A 23417-nucleotide genomic window follows, 5' to 3' on the forward strand; every position below is an offset into this window, starting at 1 on the left:
TTCAAAAGAGGCTGGATCAGACCCTATAGGATATGCCTTTCATTACTACTACATATGGTAACCATCCTTTGTACAGAACTATGAAATACGGATAGCAAATCCTTCCAGCATTTTCACAAGAATATATGGAGTTTTAAAGTGACCAACAGCTGTAAAGGAAACTATTTTTGTCAGAAAAAAAATACATAATTATGTTGCAAAATAGGGTACATATCATACCTGATACTTTAATAGCTTTCTGATATATATGATATTTAAAAGAGAGAATGCATTATTCAAAAAGCTACATGTAAGCAGTTTTATGATGTTCGTTACTAAACCAAAATCTAGACTTGATTACCAAAATTGCATTTAATTCCTCCTTTGCTGTAAGCACTGTTCCATAGAGGTCGTTTTGTACAAAAGGGTTAATTTTCACGTGAGAATCATATACATTTATATTCAAGAGATCATCTCTGGAAAAGGGACAAAAATACACCCCGAAACGCCAGTTAAGTTAACATTGAACATAATATAAACAACCTTGAAAATGTGATAACATCCACGTGTTAGTTTATACATATACGTTTATATGGTCAGATACAGAGCACATCAACACAGCAACAAAAGAACTCTCTGTGCACGTCTCAGAGTCCAAAACCTGACTGTCCACACTGCTATTTTTAGCCTGCAGTGCACCTGGGCTCTTAGACTTGCTGCCCTGTGTTTTCTTTTGCTGTGTAGGCATACCCATAGCTATATGCATCTATACTACAACATAAACACGTAAAGAACCAGGTGGGATACCATAATATAAAAACTACACATTTGTTACTCATTGGCGCATTATTCTTCTTCAAACCTATCAATGTACCAGCCTGTCTGTGCTTACTAGATTATGTCACAGAACTGCGGAAAACTCAGGCTTTTTCGGAAGGGAATTCATGTTAGTTACAATAATTAGCTATTGTTGGTACAGAGAAGCCAGTGCAGGTGTTGAGCTCCTTACAGTTTTCCCAAAATCAAAACCTATAAACCTATTTCTGTATGCTTACAGGACTTTAAATAGCATCTGTACAATTCAGAACAATTGTGTGAGAGCTGGAAAAAAAATGGCTTACACGACATGTGTTTGCTTTGAAAACCATTAACATAATACAATGGAGCTGGTTTATGTAGGTTTTATAAATCCAGGTGTTTCCACTGACTCCAGGGGAGTTATTCCCAATTAATACCAGTGTCACTACCATCAAGGTCAGGGCCTATTGTGTTAAATGTTCAAGTTGTAGGGTCTATTGATCATTCATACACCTACAAAAGTTACTCACGTACATTCCTATAAAATCTGGGGTATTTCACGTATAAACACAAGCCACAGGGTGTCCCGATTTCAGAAGAGAATCATGCTCTGCTTCTCTCTTATAGCATCAAAATAGAAGGGAAAAAGTTCTTGGCTTTTTTTAAAAGAACGAAGCTGAAAATTATAGGAAGTTAACACAGGCACCCAAGCAGAATTTTCAGGTTTAAAAGTAACAATTTTACTGTGGTGTTCTATTTTAAACAACATTTTGAAAGTTAAAAGTAGTTCCAAACATGTTTTTCAGCCAAGACTGCATCACAGTTAAAACCACACCAGGAAAGAAAATCATGCTTTAGTGTGATTTTATATCGCAGGGTGCTAGCTTCTAGAAGCGTTACCTGAAGCAACACAGACAGGGGTTTCTCCCAGGGGACAGCCTATAACCATGCTACACCACAGTGCTAGAGATGACCCTTGGGTGATAGATTCCTATATATTTATGGGAGAAGGTTGACTCGGACAAGCTTTCTCAACAGTGATCTGAGAATAATGTTAGAATAATGACAACACAAAATTTAATAAAACACAATTTGCATTGCTTCAATGTAGTGTTGACAGGCCACCAACTCCCCACTTGGGTGTTGGAATTTTAAAATCTTAGTGGAAGAATATTTAGATACCCACCTGCTGAGATAGGGTCATATTTTGAAAACAGCCCCAAAATGCACATTGAGAGAAAGTCCATGGAAATACACTGATTTTTAAAATATGAGACATATACAAAGTTTCAGTTGTTTGGCTTAAAACTAGTTAGCTTCTCAGCATAAAGGCTAACTGTAAAATACATCTCATGTACCAGTGGGAAATGAGGTACAACCAGTTTAACACAATACAAAAGAAAAAAGCAGCAAGATACACAGAGATGAGCTCACTGGAAAATTGGTCTGATTGGCATTAAAACCAAATTATAAACTTCTTCAGAAGGCAGCTAAAAGTGTTTCTTTTTAAAAATAATTATCCCCAGCATCTGATTATATGTGTGTCTAATGTGCAACTAATTCCTCGTGAGCCAGACATCCTTTGCACGTGGCATAAACTAGGCATTACATTATGAAATGCTATCAAAGTTGTAACCATTCAGATTTTTGCCAGGATGTGAGCACATCATCCAATATTACCTTGTTGTAAGAAACTGAGAAACACGCTGTAAAAAAAATACACCAATTAGACTCACACAGGTCAGTGTTTTCAGATGGTAAAGATACAGTGTTGTGGAAATGTGTTACTGAATTTTCAGCTTCTTCCCAAAGCGTATGCCTGGTGGTGCTGTGTACCACAGACGCTTGATATTGTTTCCGTTTTAAAATGATTAGGCCATTATCCTGTAGTTTCCTTGTATGGCACCTAGGTTACTTAAAAAAAAGTCAGTGTGTGCGCGTGCATATGTGGCAGGCACCAAAACGCAGTGTTCTGTTCTATTCTCTCTAAAGACCAGTTTCCTCGTTTGGTTAAGCAGCTAGTGTCAGAGTTCCACAGAGGTCACAAATTACATGGCCTTCAGCGCAGCAATATGAGAGCCAAGATTCTCTTGCAGATAATGCAGCAGATGGAGTTCATAATGCTCTCCGGATTCAGGGACCCTTATACTGTGTCTCTCCTGCGGGTAAATCTAAAAGGCAAAATAAAGAGTCGTGAACACACACAACTGGCGCTCAGCCACACAGAAACCAGCAACCTGGCACAGGTTAATGACAGGCACGTGGCTGCGTGAGAGATTAGAGAAGAATATTTGATAGTGAGCAGGGATTCCCAGCCCCTCCCACATCCTGGCCTCCATGTTAAAATAAGGAAAAGAGAGAGAGAGAGAGAGAGAGCGAGAGAGAGATTGATTTAGCATGCCTCTCCCAAGTAGCAATAAAGAAAGGGAGGGTGGATGCACCTGGGGATCTAGAGAACCCCATTTGCAGGGAAAGTATAGTAAGATGCTGGAGCAATACGTGAGTTGAACAGTAAAAAATACCAAATATAAATTTCCCCATCTCTCCAATGGAAGGGAGAGGGGAAGAGAGGGAAAAGCTAGAAGCTGGTTACTGCTAACTATGGGCCTGGACAGCCACTGCTAAGAGCAGGGCAGCAGACTGATTGGAAAAACCTGATATAGGGCAGGGATGTAACAGAATAACAGTTAACTGACAAGCATGAGCTTAATGATTACTCACTGGCTCCCAGCCCTGTTCCTGGGAAGCCAGCTACCACTGCCACGGTGTGACAGCCAGCTCCCTGGAAGTGGGAGGAAGCCAGCTGCCATCCCGTACGGCTGCCTCTGTATCAGAGGCAGCACTGCAGGGCAGCATCCCGTTCCCCAGGAGCAGGGCTTCAGGAAGGAGCCAGTGCGCACCATGAGCCAGCTTAAAAGGCAGCTCCCGGTGCACACCAGTTCCCACTCTGCACGGCTGCCTCTCTATCAGCCGCTTGGGGCAGCAGCCAGCTCCCCGGGAGCAGAGCCGGCAGGCAGAAGCCAGTACATGCTGGGAGCCAGCTTAAAAGCTGGCTTCCGGCTCACACCAGCTCCCAGGGAGCTGGCTGCTGCCCTGCACTGAGGGCTCTGCAAGATAAAGCTTATTAAGCAGAGCCTGCAACACAGCTGACTCCCTGGGAGTGGGGTCGGGAATCAACTCCCAGCACACACTGGCTGCCAGCCCTCCTCCTGGGGAGCAGGCTGCGCTGTGGGCTCTGTAGTATAAGCACCATACTGCAGAGCCCGCAGCATGTAACCAACTAAGATCTTTAGCAGTTACATGGTTACTTAATCGCTTTTTAACATCCCTTGTACAGAGACCGAAAGCCCAAAATTCCAACATTCAAAGAAGAAACTTTCCTTTTACAATATTCTTGTCTTTTGCACAGAACTTGGTCGGAAGAAACCGGCAACTACTTCCTTCGTCTTCTAAATCCAAAGCAAGCATAAGATAAACAGGTCCAAATGGGTAAAACCTAATGTTAACTCACTTCACTGCCTATCCTAATTTTTAGTTGGATGAGGAAAAACATTGGTTTTAGAATAGTTTCTAATCCCCCCAGCTTGTCATTAGATGTTTATTATCCACTACAGATCAAATACACGCCACGTATTCCAATCTGAGTTTCGTCCAGAGCTGTGTCATTTTCATATCCAAGTTCTCACATTTTGGAAGCTTCTTACCTGTAAATCATATGGTTTTCCAGCCCTCACTAAAAAACTCAGCAATATACTTGTGTGTGCAAAGTGAACGTTCTCATCCAAGAAACCATGTAGCAGCAGCAAACGGTGTGGTCTGAGAAAGGCACGAGACAAACATTTAGACTGCTGCCTGGAATTTTAGCCATCAAAACACGCTGCTTTTAGTTTAAATATTGCAAAACTCTTGACCCAATCTTGCAGACTGCCCTTGGGCAGGAATACCACTGGCTTCCAATGCCATATTTACCCCTCCCTCGGAGTTTTCAGGATTGGGCCTTATATTTGCGGATTTACTTTATTCTCTCCCAAAAGATTATTGAGATGGGATGCTAAAAATGGTTTACATGTGCTTAAATAGCCACCGGACACTAATTCTTTAGCAAGACATATCAAATATCTTTGACTTCTAAACACACAGCCACATACGCAAACACAGATATGCTCTTACATCTCAGATAAAGCACTTTAATCAAACATAACTTTTTGCCTAGTTCAATGGAGCACAGACTAAGGGGCTAAGTACATAATTGAAGCTATGTCTGCCATTTCTTTATGCATAAGAGATATGCTTTAATTACAGCCAGCATAAAAGGGATTACTTGAAAAGACCATAATTATGCAAATGTCCATTCAAGTTTATTAAGTGCTGTTTTAAAGACTGGCATTTATCGTTTCAGAATTTAATTGCCAAGAACGAGGAGATAAAAATGTGCAGGTAGGATTAAATGTTGCTGGGGGCACACGAGAGGGGGACCTGAACTTACTCTGAAGGAAACTTCTCCGCTTGCATGGCCACTGATCCTACATAATACCCCTGTTCGTTGTGATCAGGGTGTCCCATGTAACGCTCTGTGTAGCCCGTGTCATAGAATATCCACAGCGTGACTGGTGCTCCAGCAATGGCAACCTGGAAGTTTCAACAAGATCATCAACATAAAAAATGAAAGGGACACAGGCAGCATGTCTTACTCACAACGTCCAACCATGATCACCCAACGGAGACGCTTAACACCCACAGATATTTACCGCGAATGCCGAAAAGAAACCGATGCAACGATACAGCTTGCTCCAAAGGATACTGGCAATAAAGCAACCGATCAAAAATAAAAAGTAATGGCAATTAGCCAACATCAAGCAACAAAGCACCGTCTCACATGTCAGTGACTAGTATGTGAGGGAAGCGTCTTGCATCCTTCCTCTCACGTAGACAATGCTAGGTGGCCAGAGACTTTGCTTGTATAAATCACCATGGCTCCATTGAAATCCATGGCTTTATAATCATGTCACCAGCAAAGGCTCTGGCACCAAAAGCCTCTCTGCAATGGTCTGCACATACAAGTTTCGTCACCATAGTTATGTCAGCTGAGGGAACTGATCCTTCACTGGCATTTCTCCTGTGCTTATACCAGCTTCTCAAATCAGCACAAGTTGTAATCGGAAAAGTACTTTTCTACCTTGATAACTGCATCCGCAGTAGAGGGCTTTGCCAGTACAGCTATAATGGAATGTCCGCGCCAGCAAAACGCTCCCACGGGAGAAAAGGACTTGCATTAGAAATGTGGACCCTGTTCATCCTCAAAGGCCCTTTGGATGAAAAACGAATTTACGCTGAAGAAGTGAAACCCAAGTGAGAGGGGGAGCAGCTGTTACGGGGATCAATCAAAGCTCTAGTGTTTGTCTGCAATATCTCTGTCCACCAAATGCATGACATGTTTCTGGAAGAAAAAGCTCTCTGGGATTTGACAACCCCAGCCTCTTCAGTTAAGAGCTGAGATTCCTACCACACCACAGATCAAGGTGCTTCAGGGAAGACCACCAACAAAACCAGGAAAGAGACTTGACACTGCAAATATTTTTAAAGTTAAATAAATAAAGGTCTTTCACGCCCACTTTACACACTGCAGTGAAGTAAGAAGAGCCACAAAGAATAATATTGATTTTCAACTCAGATTAGAATAATTATAATTAAGGATGTTAAGGACTAGTTGACTAGTCTACTATCCGATTGACTATTCAATAAGCATTTGCCTATTGGATAGTCAATTTCTCCCCCTCTATCAGATAGAAGCAGCAAAGGGGGGCGGGGAGGGGAGAAGGGGTACTTCGAAGCAGCAACACCGCACAGCTGAGCCAGGGATCAGCTGGGTGGTGCTGCTGCTTTGAAACCCCATTGCAGCGTTTCAAAGGGGCAGAGCCATAGAGTCCCCAGCTGACCCCAGGCTCCATGGCGCTGCCCCTTTGAAATGCCACCTTGGGGTTTCAAAGCAGCAGCTGTGCAGCTCTGCTGCTTTGAAGTATCCTTTCTCCATTTCTCTGGGGAAATGCCGAGCAGAGCCCAGATCAGCTGGGGATTTCCCGGCTGACCATGGGCTCCATGAGGGCGCTGTGGCTTTGAAATGCACAAGAGCCCCCACTGGGGACTCTTGTACATTTCAAAGCAGGCACCCGCATGCAGCCCGGAGTCAGAGGGACTTTCCACTGGCCCCGGGCTGCAGGCGGAGTTCCGCATTCCTCCTTTGAAATGTACAAGAACCCCAATCAGGGCTCTTGTACATTTCAAAGGAGGAATGTGGAAGTGCCTATCGACAAGTCGAGTAGTTGATGGAAATTCCATTGACTACTCGGCTAGCCAATTAACCGCAATTTAACATCCTTAATTATAATTGTATTTTGCATTTTTTTAAACATATTTTGTCTAAGAACCTCTACTACCTCATCTACACAGAAACACATCACTTTAACATCACCTATATAAAGTGTATAACCTGCCTAGTGTAGACACAGTTATATCAGCATAAAGGTTCTTTACACTAGCATAGCTAAACCTGCGTGGAAAGGGGAATAACTGGCTACATGAATATAACTGTGTCCACACTAGGAGATGTACTGGTATAATTAGGAGACGTCTCCACTTCTGGGAAGACTGACACTCTGGAGGTCGATCTTCTGGTGTCTGATTTAGCAGGTATAGTAAGGACCTGCTAAATTGAACTCTGAGGACACCCTCATTAACTCCAGTACTCCTTGCAGTTGTGAGGAGTCAGGGAAGTTGACAGAAGAGTTTCTCCCATCGACCTCCCGCTGTAGGGCTGCCCCAGAAAATCGATACAAGGTACATTGACTTCAGCTGCACAATCCATGTAGCTGGAGTTGCATTTCTTACATTGATTTTCTCCAGCAGTGTAGATCTGCCCAGATATATTTCTTTAAAAAAAATCATACCAGAACCAACAATTATACAGAGACAAAATCCATGTACTGACGAAGCCTAACTGCTTTGCGAATGCTAACTAATATTCCCAATATGCTATGGTGTAGGAACCTACCATCCCCAGTGAAACAAACTGACTTATCCAAAGTCGCACACAGAATCTTATCTGTTTACTGCAATGCATCCTGAAACTCAGCTTAAAATGATCAGGTAACCTGAATTTGAAAACAATTTCATAACATGGTGAAAAGTGTCTACGTTTTAAAAAACTGCCAAGTCCAAAAGGTTACATTCAAATATTTTCAAGCAAACACCAGGTAGAAATGTACTTTGGAAATGGAAATGTACTTTGTGGTTACTTTGTTCTCTCCTATTCCCCTCCAGTGTTTGTGTCCTGGAGTGAAATAAAAACCAGACTCTTTTGCACTGCATAGCACTGTTTACAGTTCAAGAGTCTTTGTATCTACAAACACACATGGGACATAGAGACACAGTTTGATTAAGAAACATCCTATGCCACAAAAATAAGCCCATGATGCATTAACGTACCCGGAAGAGATCTGACCTCTGCATTAATGCCATAAGAGACAGGTATCCTCCATAGGACCAGCCATGAATGCCAACTCGGTCTAAATCAATGAAGTCATACTGGGAAGCTAAATACTGCAGGCCTTCTACTTGGTCGTCGATTTCTATTTGACCCTGGGGGATACAGATTTTTGTTAGTTCTTGACAAAAGTAATATTCTGAAAGTTTAAAAAAAAAAAGCAAGCAGCTTTGCCGATTACTATTTCTATTGGAGTCCCATTCCAGAATTGGGCCTCTATTGTAGTAGATGCTGTACAAACATGGAACGAAAGGAACATTCCCCAGACTGCTGACATAGTAGGGAAATTTAAGTGCACATTATCTCCACCCCGCTCAGCTTCCTCATGGGAAATGTTCATGGGGTGGTGTTCTGGTCTGGGGTGTTCTCGTTTGGGGAACGGGACTCGCTTAACCTAAGAGACAAGATCTAGGGCCAGATTCTGGCTCTGTGCATCAAACTGGCACAAAAGCATTTCAAAACACATGGCACCTCCTTCTGATCCACAGGTGAGGGCTCAGCAGGGTTCTTCTACAAACAGGACCATAGGAACGGTCATGCCCCCACCCTCTGTCGAAGGTATCCCACCTGTGAGTGGCTAGCAGGAGCGGGTTCCAAAGCTCCCACCATGGAAAGTTAGGGGCTAACTCGCCCAGCTCAGAAGCTGGCTTTACCCTGAAGCAGGTGCGGTTCTAGCTTATTTCATATCCACTCTCTCATTTTCCGCTCTAATTCCACATCAGCTGGATGCATCCACCCCCTCACAAGCCCAGACAGTGGAACGCTCCACAGTTTTGTGTCGGAATCCCTGCCAGAGCTCTCTTTATCCTCTTCCAGTAGGCTGACCCAACAGGACTCCCTCCTTCCACCCCCGCTCCTCATCTGGACTGCTCAGAAACACGTCTGGATGCTGGCTCACCTCCTGCCACTTACCATTTTGTATTTAAAGGCGCCTTCAAACTTAAGCCCTCGATGGCAGGACCCCCTGTTGTCAATGACAACGACGACGTAACCCAGCGAGGCCAGCGTGTTCAAGCGAAAATACTTGACTCCTTTAAACCGATTGTTCACCAGCTGCACCTGGAAAAAGACAACTGGAAATATGAACAGAGCCACATCAGACAGACCACTGGAAATAAGCACGGGGGCTACAAGCTAACGACCTGACTCCTCATCTCTTAATCTGGTTCAGGATTGTTTGGTAACATCCCCTGTATCTCAAGGCTCAATTCCTTCACAGCCTGAATTCACCCGCTCATTGTGGGTGCTGCGCCTCTCTTTACCCATGTGTGTAGGGATACCGAATTCCCCTTTGCAGGGGCAGGGTCCAAGTAGTTCTCCTCCCTTAGCCGGTCCAACATCTTCCTCAGGAGCCATGGACCATGTTCAGTGCTGCACAGCTGCCTTCTGAATTCTACTCAGCCCTCCTCCTCCAAGGAGATTTTCCCTGCTCCCAGGTAGATGAAATATTGAGCTTCCCAGCATTCAAGTAAGTCAAGTGCCTGGGTTGGAAAATCGCCCCATTGATTTTGCAAGGCTGCTGTCTCACATTAGATTTATCTCCCCACCCTTGTCCCCTGGAAGATGCTGTGTGTTTCGGTAACTTCATTTTAATGGTGGGAGAGAAAGTGCTTTTGTGACCCATGGCCAGAAAGGCTTAAACATCTTGCAGGACAAATGACTCAAATTCAACCTTTGGGGACACAGCAGATAATGTTTGTGTTTTTGAGAGAGTGCGCGCGCACAGGGGGGAGGCGACCGTTTGGTTATATTGTTAGCTTCTGACAACATATAGCGTGAGAGGTTAACAATGTAACAATTATACACTATACAGCTCTCTTTGAAGTGTACAGCAAATCGTCTGTGAACAGCAGAAAGCAATTATCTTATGTCAATGTGTATAACTAATTCCTGATGATGCTTGGGAAATAGGTCACTTTGGAAGTCTCTAGGATTGTCTATTGTTCACCTAAAGACTCTGAACTGAAGAGAAGCTGGGATCTGTATAAAAACCTTGGATTCTCATCTTGTGTGTCTCAGATCTGCTTGATGCTTTAGTGGGGAAAAGCTTTTTTGGTTTCCCTGGGATTCTGGCCTCAGCTTCAAATCAGTTTCCTGGTCACTCTGGGTACCCTAGCAAAACAGCTTAAAAGAATTCCAGTAGGAAGAGGGAGAGCAGCGCCCTCCCAGCGCCATCCTCAGCTCAGGAACAGTCAGTATAAGAGACAAAAATTGGCAGGCATTTCTATCTGCCTCTATCGCACTGCACTCACCTGAGGTCCTCCGTATATGAAGAGCACTGTGGGGTATTTCTTCCCCGGTTGTAGGTGATGAGGTTTGTAAATCATCCCATACAACGTGAAGCCTGAAGAACTCTCAAAGGAGAAGATTTCCGGGGGAACATATTCGGGGAGAGGCCCTGCAGGCAGGTGAGAAGAAACAGACCCATTTTAACAAGGGCCTGATGGACAATGGGAGTTCACATAACTACCCACACTACAGATAATTCCAGCATGAGGCAGGGTTGCTATCATGCCTCCTATGGCCAGAAGGAACCATGGAGATCATCTAGTCTGACTTCATGTCTAGCGCTGGCCATAAGATTTCCCTGGATTAATTCCTTTTTGAACTACAGCACCTCTTTTAGAGAAACACCTAATTTTGATTTAAAAATTGCCAGACTTCACCACTACCCTTGGTAAGCTGTTCTGCTGGTGAATTATTCACACTGTCAATTATCCACACTGTGACTATCGGAATCAGCCTTCTTTCTGAGCTGAATTTGTCTAGCTTCAATGTCCTGCCATTTGATCTTGCTAGACTAGGAATGGGCAACCCAGGCTAGTGAGCAGCCTGCATGAGCAGCTCTCCATCTCAGTGGGTCTCAAGATCGTCGTAACCAAGACGGTCTCCCGGGATAGGGCAGTTTCTCTCACTGCACTTGCGTACCTGGGATTCACGAGGTGTGACGATTGAACCATAGCAGCACTTTGATTGGATGCAGAGGGAGCGCACGGCTCTCACAGTCAGCGTTGTGTGCAATCGGCACACGCCTCACTTCGTGTGGCCTCGCTTTACAGGTGTGTCACTTTAATAATACCGGTAGGAAAATTAGGTGAATGGAAACCAGCGAAATCGGGCAACCCTGCATGCGGGCAATGGTAAACAAAACGTCGCGTGGGCGACACATAGAACCCTGAGGGGCCACAAGTTGCCCACCACTACGCTAGACTCTTGTCTGATAGACTGAAGAGTCCACTACCAAAGTTTTGTTCCTTGTGTAGGTACGCATTTCTGGCATAGCTATAATGCAATTTCCTCTGAGTCCCCATCTCCTGAGAAAAGTGTGTAAAAGTCACTTCCTTAGAGGGAGTGGGCACTAGAGGAGGGAGGGGAAGGTGTTTAATTTTATCTACAGCACACTTAGCACTGGAGTGTCCGCACCATGTAGGTCTGATGCAGGCCCAAACTAGGAATGTGAATGTGTACTCATATACACGGATAACTTATGAGCCCCCACAGTTACATGCAGTTCCCTTCCCCCACGCCAGGTGCTGCTGCCTCTCTATCAGAGGCAGCAGCGTAGGGGGGGGGGGGGAGAGAAGAGGGGAGATGGGAGCCATCTGCCTCTGTATCAGTGGGAGGGGCAGTGGGAGCCACGAATAAATGTATAACCGGTTAACATTTCAGTGGGTTACACGTTTACAAAAATAAACATATTTTAACATCCCTAGCTCAAACCCTCCTAGAGTTCAGGGATGTTTGGATCTGTGAGATTTCATTAGGCCCATTACTAGCCAGTAAGGCTCTCATTCATAAAAAAACGTTCTGAGCCAGGGACCCTGTGCTAGATGTATTCTACGAAGGTATCAATCCCAGGGAGACCAGGAGCAAACGCTCCAACCCTTTTGGGGATCACCATAGGGTATGTCCACAGTACTCCACTCGAGCAGAGTCACTCTAGCACTAAATTAGCTAGCTGAGGTCCCAGAAAAGAAAAGCTGCCGTTGGACGGGACTCCCTTAATTGAGCTAAAAATCTTTAAGCAAGAAACAAAACAAGCCCAATTTATCTGCAGGAGAAAGTTGGGGCATAACTGGAATCACCCACTTCTAAATACATTTAAGAGGATTATGAAACAGAGAAAACTTTGAGATCTGGGTGAGTGAGGAGCGATCCAAGATTCCCCATCCTGCATACAGGTGGCGGGTAGAGAAGTGCAGCTTGATGAAAGAAATAATTTTCTGACCAAGATACAGCACACTGAGCCAGATGAGCGCACTCTGTCACATGAGCGCACGTTAAGTGTCACTCCATTAAGTCTCTCAAGATGACTCTGGATGTACAGCAATGTAACAGAGCAGAACTGAACTCACTGCCTAACTGCCACTTGGCCATGAAGTCTAACTAGCCCAGGAGCTAACTATGTACATTATCATCTGCGCACGCACGCATGCACACACACACTACAAAACTAGTGGAAACAACCCTTCCAATCAAAGTTTTCTCTGTGTAAATGTCTTAGCCCCGTACACTTCCATGGGTTTGGAGCAGCATTTACAAAATGACCAGGAACAGAAATACATCAGTCAAACCTATAAAAGACTCGAATACTATGGCCAGCTGCCCCTTCCAGACATCAGCACAAAGCCAAAGGCGGATCCAGCAATCCTTACTTGTCTCACATTCCCACAGGCTGGAGTGGAACTGCTCACAGGAGTAAAAGCACGGAGAGGAACACAGAATACTGATACTACAGGCTGAACCTCTCTAGTCCGGCACCCTGGGGACCTAAGTGGTGCTGAACCAGAGAATTTGCCAGACCACAAGAGGTCAGTATTGTAATGAGTGGGTCTCTATTTTTAGTCCACCGAGGCGAATAAATGGAACAATGTTTGCAATGCTGCTTAGTAATGTATGATAGTGCTGATACGTCCTATATATGCCTACACCTAACCAAGGCTTATTGGCTCTCTTCGTAACAAAGGGTTCGTGCTGCTACACAAAGTAACTGTATCAGCACAAGGAAATAAGTACAGCATGAAAACCATGCTTACGCTTAGCCGCAATGCCAGCACTTCCACTGCTTAATGGGCTCTTAAAAGACACTTAGGGGTAAATTAAAGCTACGTAACAGCACAGAACTCTGAGTGCCAGGACTGGTGGCTGTAAACAAACTCTACGGGACGGCGGGAAACTTGCCCACACCCATGATAGTGGACATCCAGCTCACTAAAATCATGCCGGACCACTGATGTTGCCAGACCAGAGAGATTCAACCTGTACAAACATACATATATCTAGGAGTCTTTGAGGAAGAATTGTGAGGCAAGCCAAAGTTATTACCTGCTGAATCTAAAATCGTGGCCCAGAATTCCTTTGTTCTATGAGCAACTTCATCTTCAGAACCAGTCAGCCTGTACAGTGACACACAGTGCGGGTTCTTCTGGTTACTGAATTTACTGATGAACATGTCACAGTCCTACACAGAGATGACAATATTTTCTTGAACAACACAGTGAAGAAACACGAGCCCAAAGCTCCTTTACTTTTGCACTCAGAGCTCTCTGGAGAAGCTCAGCTCAAATTAAAATGGGCAGTTATAGCTCTTTTGAGAGAGAAGATACTCTTAGGAGCCATAGTTTTACTCTGCTACAGGCAGCATCGTATAGCCACAAAGGTGGCAATATTCCAAGTTTTCTGCCAGACTGTGAAACACGTGAAATTAGCAGTGGCATTAGCCTCCATCTGTATGTCGGCACCGACTCATGCCATTCTCCAGCTTGCACACACAGAGTTCAGGTTTCCGCAGTTGCTAATATATGCCCCCATGGGTTCTATAACAGATTTTACAAAGCTGATGCCAATTTCAAGAGATCTGAACACAGCTAGTACAAGGTGTGCCAAAAAACACCAGGCCCAGCCCTTTCCTAAAAGAGAGTCCCCACGGAATACAAATACCTGACTAACGGTGCAGGCGTGAGAGTAATTACGGTCCGTCAGTCGCTTCACCTCTCCAGGATTCTCGTAGCTAACGACGTACAGGTGATGCTCTAAAGGGGAATCCTTTGTGCCTTCAAAATACACCAGTTTCTTTGCTTCATCAATGCGGATCTGCCAAAAAAAACCAACCACAAGCTCAGTTTGTGCCAGCCAAATCACTGAGGTAACCACATCAGGATGCCCAGGACTTTCCACCCCATTTCCCCCGGTAGTTACAGTTAATTTAGAGCCCATCAATGGAAAGAGCCAGTTCAAATTGTCCCATCCAATACACACAACTTGGCATCAGTCAACACTGAATTTCATTTGCTATTCCGCTGCCTGGTTTTCCAAGGGTGTTGCATTGCCATAATTTGCCGGGCCTTACACAAACTGCACGTATTTTAGCTCTACTTTTTTTGTGTAATAGAGAAACATGGTCAGAGCTGAGTAGCCACAGACATCCCTCACTTGAATTCTCTAACATTTTGGAAGAGAAACGATCAGAAGCGTAAGGTGGTAACAACGAGGGATCTGGTTGGAAAAGATAGCACCTCTTTTGCTCAGGCCAGCTCACTTCCACTCAGCAGGAGGAATGAAATATAAAGCCTCAAAGGCTGACTTGAGACACTAATACTGGGCGTACACAAAAAGGAGAAAAGTGGGCGAAGTTGAAAGAGCGCAGAGCTGACCAGGAGTATGTTAATCCCTTTGAAAAAGTCCTCCAATACAGGACAGCAGCTGGGTGCTAGAGCTTTGGCCCTTCCATCCTACTGCTCAGGGAATGCTTGAAAATTTTCCTTCTGCCTACTTGCGATGCTATTTGTCTCCCCCTTCCAGATCCCTGCAGGTCCATACTAGTTACTGTCTTTACTAGACAAACTCTTGAGAAACTAAAGGCACAAAGCAAAGAAAACTGTCAGCTAGAAATGCCTCTCTACGTTGCTTATCTCTGTGACCGAAATCACAGACTCAGGGCTGGAATGGCGAGTTAAACAACTGGAATCTGCTAACATTAAAAGTAAAGCAGCTGGCTACTGTTGCTCCCCAGTCAAGCCTATCAACCATCCCCACTTTGTGTTTAAAGCTGCAGCCTCATGGGAGACCCGGTTCCTCTGTTAATTCAGCAGGGTACTAGTATCCCCAGCCACACTGTCTGCAGAAGGCCTACCCTCCGCCCACTGCCTTGCATAGGGCTTCAGTGGCCAAGAGGTGCCTAGCCCTGAAGGGCGGGCAGATACGGCACACCACCCTCGCGCTGGCTCTTTGCACGGGGTGAGTTTAACCCAGAATGAATACAGCTTGGGCTGGTTTCTCAATGTCGCCCCAAACTTGACCTCAAGAGAGAGACACCACGTGTGAGAGATAGTGGCTCTGTTTCCAGGGCACTCAACCCCTTGCATTTCCACATTCACGTACCGATGTGAGCGCGCCGATTAAGGGGTGAAATTAAGGAGTTTGTGAACAGCACTTGTTTATTCCGCAAACACCCATGTCACAACATGGGCCTGCACAGCTGAAAGGCCTCAGGCCATTCCAAGCAGCTTTTCTTTTTCTCGGCCTCTCGGCAAGCCTGTCCTTCACCGAAACGACAATACAGGCACTTCTCTCCTCTCACACAGGGGGCGATGCACGGCCAAAGACCCCGTGAGCAGAGCTACGCAAGGAGTGTACCTTTGCCCCATCCCCCAGAACAAAGTTTGTGACCAAGGCTGAGGACAGAAATGTGGGGGGGTGGGGGCAGCTCAGGGTCCTCCCTGAAGGAGCAGGGCCTTGGCCAGAAGGGGCCGGCTGGGGGCTTCAGAGCCACCTGGGGTTTCTGCAGTGGTTTAAAGGGCCCAGAGCTCCAGCCTGGCTACAGCCAGCTGCCCTTCCCCCGTACCCTCAGTCAGCAGCCCTGTTTCTGACCTTTGGCCTTCAACATGGGAAAAGTTCCAGACTGTGCCCTGTTCAGTGAAATACTTTGGCATCAGGCTCAGTGCCAAGATGAAATTCACAAAAGGTCAGAAGGGATCATTGAGATCATCTAGCTGTGTAACTGCGATAAACTGGGCACCCCTCCATACAGCTCTACCCCTCTATCTAGCTCCTCACCACTATGTGCCCTGGCTGCTCCTCAGACATGACTGCCTCCCTCTCTATCCAGAAGAGGCGAGCAGTACAGTCTGGCAAGAGAACCAAGAGGCTGATGAGGGATTCTAGGACCTAACCCAGAGTTAAACCCAGACTATCACATAGGCCTTATGTGACCCATCTTACAGATACAGATCTTTATTCAAGTAAAATAAAACGAAGGGACATACATTGGAACCATGTCTACCAAGCACTTCCCATTCTCCACTCGTAACTGCTAATTCCTCTTTGATGGGACACTTGAAGTCGCCTATAAACAAGACACATAGTTAGAGATTTCCAGAGAGATTTTCAGCACAACAAAACCTCACAAAGAGAATGTCACTTTCAGAGTTGGCTTGATTTAACCTAGTCACAAACTGGGGCTGGGAAAGAATTACACCCCTTGGAACTCTCCAACTCAGCATCACACAGCTGGCAAGAGTGTTGCAGGGAGAGCAGGAGGGCTCACTGACATGCTGGGAAAAATGTCAACGATTTCTCAGTTCAACAGTTTGCCCCCAACTCGTTCTGCAACCGTTAGAGTTGCCGTTTCCTACCACACTTGCTCACGACGAGTAGGTTTTGCACTGAAATATGCAAAATGAGATCTATGGAATTGGTAAGGGCATGGTGGTAAAAAGAAGGGATTTTGCTGGAAAAAACAGCACCACTTTTGCTCAGGTGGGCTCACTTTCATTTAGAAAGAAGTTCTATTCTGAGGGAAGCTTCAAAGTCAAGGCATTTGGCTAAAATCAAACTGAAGAGTAAAACTTGAAAATGTCCAGATTTTCTAATTTCTCCCATAAGCTTACACATAGCCTCATGTTAACCAGAAATCTTGCCTTCCTCAAGAGCATCAGCTATTTACCACTGCCAGAAGAAGGAAGTCAGGCTAGACACATCAACACCAATTATTAGATTTTTAGCCACTATAGGAATAATGGATTTTATTTCAAAAGGCGGATTTTGCTTTCTGAAAAAAAATCACCTGCCTGACACTGGGACATTATAATTATAGGTTGAACCTCTCTAGTCTGGCACCCTCTGGTCTGGCAACATCCATGGGCTGGCATGATTTTAGTCGGCTAAATGTCCTCTTATCATGAGTGTGGGCAAGTTTCCCACAGTCCCGTAGAGTTTGTTTACAGCGACCAATCCTGGCTCTCAGTGTTCTGTGCTATTTATCTCTAATTTACTCCGAAATGTCTTCTCAGAGCTCAGTGAGCAGTGGAAGTGTTGGTAATGCTGCTAGACAATATTGACCTCCCGTGGTCCGGCAAATTCTCTGGTTCGGCACCGGTCAAGTTCCAAGGGTGTCGGATTAGAGAAGTTCAATCTGTAGTATAATGATATGCATCCTTCGTTTGGTATGCAGGGCTGAGCATGCTGTCCTTACATAGCAAATAGATTAATAGTATCCTGACTCCCTCCAGGCACAATTTGCAATATGGGAGTTTAGTGGAAAGAATACACAATGCAGCAAGATTGGGGATGTTAAATTTAGATTAACTAATGGAATAGTTGATGGGATTTCCATAGACTATTCGATTAGTCTATAAGGGCGCCAGGTTAGTGCTACAGTTCAAAAGCAGACGCCCCACAGGGAGCATAGGATTTCCTTTTGAAATGTACAACAGCCTCACTGGGGCTCTTGTACATTTCAAAGGCTGAGGCACTGCAGGGAGTGCGGGACCAATGAGGGAGTCCCCTCTTGGCCCCCCGCTCCCTTCAGAGCCTCAGCCTTTGAAATGTACAAGAGACCCACGGCTCTTGTACATTTCAAAAGCAGAAGCCCGGGAGGGAGTGAAGGGCCAAGAGGGGACTGGCCCCACGCTCCCTGCAGTATCTGAGCCTTTGAAATGTATAAGATCCCCCAGGGGGCTCTTGTACATTTCCAAAGCAGAATTGAGGCACAAGTGGAGACTGCTTCAGTCCCCTTTTGCACTGTGTCCCGCTGTGCCTCTACCTCCCCTGCCTCCCACGGAGACGGTGCTGGGGGGAACTGGCTTTTAAGATAGCTCCCCTGAGCACCGGCTCCTGACTCCGTTGCTGCCTTTCTCTGATAGAAGCGGGGGGGAGGAGAGTGACTAGTCGCATCACTAGTTGACTGGTCTCTTACATCCCTAAGCAAGATGTCCAAGGGTTTTGTGCAAAACTGCACTGTACACCTAAGTGGGGCGTTACATTGTATTTAAACCAAATGTTCCACATTTTTGGCCCCAATCTGATATTCAGTACTTCTAAGGCATGAAACCCAAAGTTTCTGCACTATGACCAGCATGTGTTCTTTCAATTCTCTCTATAGCAATCTGTGCCAAAAGGCAGAGAGTAGACTTATGTTTACATGTTACATGCCAAGAGTTCATGCCCAGCCCTGTGCACCAAAGGCCTTTATTACTTGGAGACCCCACGTTTCACCCAATTTATTTTTCAGAAGGCAAAATCCCGTTCGGACATGAACCACGCCACTGCTAGGCTGGTTAATCTGCAAGACCAGGGCAGCATTTCCATAGGCCCTCCATTGAACTTGACCAAAAAAACCAACAAAGCACATTTCTCAGTGACAGATGGAATGTGGACATTTAACTACCAGCTGCACGTCTGAAAACTGTCCCTCTTCGTTAATCGAAAGAACTAGGATTAAAACTGAAGCCAGAATATAAATACAGAATTATCTGTACCATCCATCCTGCCTTTCGTTACAAGCACATGTGATACTTCGCATGAGTGAGTATACCCAGTGATGCTAATTAGACTAGTGCTATAGAAAAGCTTTGAATTATGATTATGATGTACATTCTTCAAAGTTCTGCTGGAACGGGGAGAAGGGAAAGTCTTCACTGGAGAGGAAGAGATCTTTCTTGCCTCAACAATATTCAGTAGCAAGCAACAATATTGAGCCCCACTGTGGCTGCTTACTTGGAGCAGGGAGGCCTCCACACGATCGCTTGTATCTGCTCTCCTTCAAAACGGACGTGATTTTGTACAGGTGCCGGAAACCTGTCGGACACTCAGAGGCGAAAATAAACTCTATCTCATCTTGGCGGGTTTGAGAGAAAACGTGGAAGATGTCATGGATCTGCAGAAACAAAGTGGTTTGTTTGTGGCTATCGACAGGACTTGGACACAGCCATTACTTCTCACTGATTTGGAGCAGACAAGTGCAAAAGCTGAATGTTATACCATAGTGAAGAGGTTCACCCAACTTCATTCTAGGGACCAACCACTCCAAGAATCATAGAATACTAGGACTGGAAGGGACCTCGAGAGGTCATCGAGTCCAGTCCCCTGCCCACATGGCAGGACCAAATACTGTCTAGACCATCTCCAATAGACATTTATTTAACCTACTCTTAAATATCTCCAGAGATGGAGATTCCACAACCTCCCTGGGCAATTTATTCCAGCGTTTGACCACCCTGACAGTTAGGAACTTTTTCCTAATGTTCAACCTAAACCTCCCTTGCTGCAGTTTAAGCCCATTGCTTCTTGTTGTATCCTCAGAGGCCAAGATGAACAAGTTTTCTTCCTCCTCCTCCTGACACCCTTTTAGATACCTGAAAACTGCTATTATGTCCCCCCTCAGTCTTCTCTTTTCTAAACTAAACAAACCCAATTCCTTCAGCCTTCTTTCAGAAGGGAAGAACCTCTGTGGGACCTATCCTCACACACTTGTTCAAGAGGTCTCATTCTGCAGAACTGATCGAAGGACTCCAAAACCCATCTACAGCCCATAATCCTGCAATGGATTACCCTGCAGATTGCTGTGAACATTACACATGCAAGCCTAGACAGAGTTTCATTCACTGTCTTGGTCATCATCTCACTCCTGAATGGCAGCCCACAGAAAAATCTCAACCAAGTTCTCTCTCTCTCCCTTGCTCAGATCTGGAGGCGGCCACCAAGTTCTGCAGAGGAAGACTGGCAGCCTATGACAAAAAGCTAGCTGAAGAGAAGGTCCATAGTCAATTGCCTCTTATTTAAGAAGTCTGCAGTGCAGCCCTGGAAGAAAAGGGCTGTATTTCTTCTCTGAAAGGTGACCTGGGGTTAGTCTCCTTCTGCTTGCTATATGGGGGTAATAATTTTAGGTACATGGAGAGAAGGAGCATTTGCCTGGTTTCAGCTGAACTATATGCAACTCAGTCCCAAGTGAATGGGCTGCGTTGAGTGGCCCTCCTCCATTTCAGTGGGACGCAAGATTATCATAACCAAGAGAGTCTCCTGGGATAGGGTAATCAAAAAACAGGACAATGTAGCACTTTAAAGACTAACAAGATGGTTTATTAGGTGATGAGCTTTCGTGGGCCAGACCCACTTCCTCAGATCAAATAGTGGAAGAAAATTGGCACGACCATATATACCAAAGGATACAATTAAAAAAAATGAACACACATGAAAAGGACAAATCACATTTCAGAACAGAAGAGGTATGGAGGGGGGAAGGTAAATGTCTGTGAGCTAATGATATTAGAGGTGATAATTGTGGAAGCTATCTTTGTAATGGGTAAGGTAATTAGATCCTTTATTCAAACTCAGGCGTAAAGTGTCAAATTTAAGCATGAATGAGAGTTCAGAGGATTCTCTTTCAAGACTGCCTTACAGAGGCAAGAGGGAGAGGAACAGGGAATACATTTAACGAAGGGGGCAAATGTGATTCACAGACACTGAGGGACACAACTCTGTTTTAGGTAAAAAGGGGGCTTTAGATAGTTGTGATCAGGTAAGCATGCGGGCTCTGTGTTTTGGTGCTTAATTCTAGAAGATAAGCTGTGCTCCAATAGCATCAGTCCACTGGAATCTGGTATCAATGAAAGATCTTAAGGAGGCTTAAGGAACTTGATTCCAATATAAAACAGCTCGGAGAGACAGTATAGTCTAATGGACTAGGTGCTGGGTGGGTTCTAGTTCAAACTCTGCCATGCTCCTGCCATGTGACTTTGGACATTATTTGTCCTCTCTGCTTTCCTAACCTTGTACTGGTGGGTCTATATTTGTACTGGTGGGTCTAGATTGCAAGCTCTTCAAGGCAGGGACTGGCTTACTCTATCTATAAAGTACCCACCACAACAGAGACCTTTATCCTGATTGCACCCTCTACATACTAGAAAAGTGATTCTCAAACTTTGGCCCATAGCCCACCTGGCTCAATGCAAACCTTTCCGCAGCCCACCAGGTGCTAATGGAAACTCGCCATTCAATTACATAATTACACCCAAGCCATTTTGCTAGCACTGCAGCTAGGGAGAATGGTTTAATTTAACCAGTAAGGAAATATTAATTGAAATTATTAAACAGATTAAGCACTTTAACAGTCTCATGTTAGTTTATCAAAATTCATTTTAAATAAAGTAAAATATTAATTTATGTCCAACATAAAAGGTTCCCATGTTTTCTTTATTTATGGCAGGGGTGGGGAACCTTTTTTGGGGTCAGGGGCCACTGACCCATAGAAAGATCAGTTGGGGACCACACAAGTGAGAAGCAAATAAAACCTGCAACCTTCACTGATGTGCCCCCAACTGAGACCCCTCACTCCGGCTCTACAGGGGGAAGGGAGGGACAGGGAGGACTGAGGTTCAGGGCTTCCCATAGGCCAGATTTACTCTTCTGGGTTCCAGAGTTAGTGGATTTTGTGGACCCCTGAGACTCTGGGGTAGAGACAAAAATGAGGGGTTCAGTGTGCAAGACAGGGCTGCCAGCAAGTGGGACAGGAATGAGGGTGCAGGATCTGGGAGGAGGGGTGCAAAAGCAAGCTTGGGAGTAGCGTGTGTGGTCAGGGAAGAGGGGACAAGAGCATGGGTGAGTGCAGGAACAGGCTGGGGGTGCAGGGTCTCGGTAGCAGGATGCATGAGGGGGTATTGGGGTAGGTCTGGGCATGAGGGGGTAGGAGGGAACTTACCTGCTTTGGCGCCCTGCACTTCTCCCATGCACTGTGTCCCAAGCACAGCCTCCCACTGCTCCCATTGGCTGGAATCCAGTCAATGGGAGCAGCGGGGAAAGCCTTCCGGCAGCACATCCACATGCTGCTGTTTCCCCAACCAGGGGAGGGGGAGCGGCAGTGCTCAGAGCTGATTGTGGCTCTGCTTTTTCCCCCGCGAGCCACATCTGGCAGAGAGGATCGGGGCTCTCTCTCCATCCCCACCCGCCCCCAAAGGGAAGCCAGTGCTGACTCTCCAACATCGCAGAAGTGGGCATGAGACTGGAGCACCAGCACAGGTTCCTTACTGCGGGGCAAGAGGGAGGAAGGAGGGGAGCTGAGCTTGATCTGTGGACCACCTGGAAGGCAGCTGTGGACCACCTGTCGTCCAAGGACCAAAGTTTGAGAACCACTGCACTAGAATAATGCAAACACCACCAATGCTGCTAAGAGTGTGCAAAACAGTCCCCTGACCCATAGACTGTCAGAAGAGTTTAAAATTAAAATTCTTACATTTATCCAGACGTCTGTTGTTTCTTCATAAATAATAAGTGGCGTAACAGAGTCTGGCACAGCATCTATTAGTTTCTGTCTTTCCATAGCATCATCTTCTACCGGGATAAATAATGCAGGGGAGATCAACACTATCTGTAGCCGTGTCTGGGAGCGATCCAGCAAGATGGACCAGGCACTATTGCAGAAAAAAAATTATTAATTATGGCAGCATTTTCTTCTTAAAGGAATTAGGCAGCTGAAAATTTCATTTTGACCTTCAAAAACACCCCCAGTATTTTGGTGGCATCAAGAATGGTCAGTTTCAGAGCCAGTTAGAAGATGCATCTAACTTTGACCAGGGAAGATAAATTTTTACCCTAGCATTTCAAGGAATCACATCACCTCTTAAGTAGGAGTAGAAGAACTAGTTTTGCCTGATTTCAACCCCACTCAAACCCCATGGTTGGTTTCAAAAGCTCAACTAGCTCTAACGTTACCAGATATGGACTCTGCTTAGGGCAGAAAATGGAAAGAGGAGCAAAGAAAAGAAAATCTAAAGGGAAGGAGAAAGCAGAAGCTTTTAAACTGAAATATAAAAGCCACTTGTGATAT

General features: G+C 45.3%; 1 protein-coding gene across 1 annotated transcript in view; it reads right to left on the minus strand.

Annotated features, from left to right (window-relative positions):
- Positions 1 to 202: 202 nt before the first annotated feature.
- Positions 203 to 23417, minus strand: part of DPP8 (dipeptidyl peptidase 8) — a 41060-nt gene continuing 17845 nt past the window's right edge. The window contains exons 11-21 of the mRNA XM_075896894.2: positions 22824 to 23001; positions 19313 to 19472; positions 16582 to 16661; positions 14258 to 14410; positions 13643 to 13778; positions 10570 to 10715; positions 9230 to 9376; positions 8260 to 8412; positions 5264 to 5406; positions 4482 to 4593; positions 203 to 2948 (exon numbers count right to left, since the gene is read on the minus strand). Of these exons, the coding sequence (XP_075753009.1) occupies positions 2826 to 2948; positions 4482 to 4593; positions 5264 to 5406; positions 8260 to 8412; positions 9230 to 9376; positions 10570 to 10715; positions 13643 to 13778; positions 14258 to 14410; positions 16582 to 16661; positions 19313 to 19472; positions 22824 to 23001 (1531 nt within the window). The 3' untranslated portion in view covers positions 203 to 2825. The remainder of the gene's footprint in view (positions 2949 to 4481; positions 4594 to 5263; positions 5407 to 8259; positions 8413 to 9229; positions 9377 to 10569; positions 10716 to 13642; positions 13779 to 14257; positions 14411 to 16581; positions 16662 to 19312; positions 19473 to 22823; positions 23002 to 23417) is intronic.

This window comes from Pelodiscus sinensis, chromosome 14 (genome assembly GCF_052426305.1).
Source record: "Pelodiscus sinensis isolate ZL-2025 chromosome 14, ASM5242630v1, whole genome shotgun sequence".
In the NCBI taxonomy this organism is placed as follows: domain Eukaryota; kingdom Metazoa; phylum Chordata; order Testudines; family Trionychidae; genus Pelodiscus; species Pelodiscus sinensis.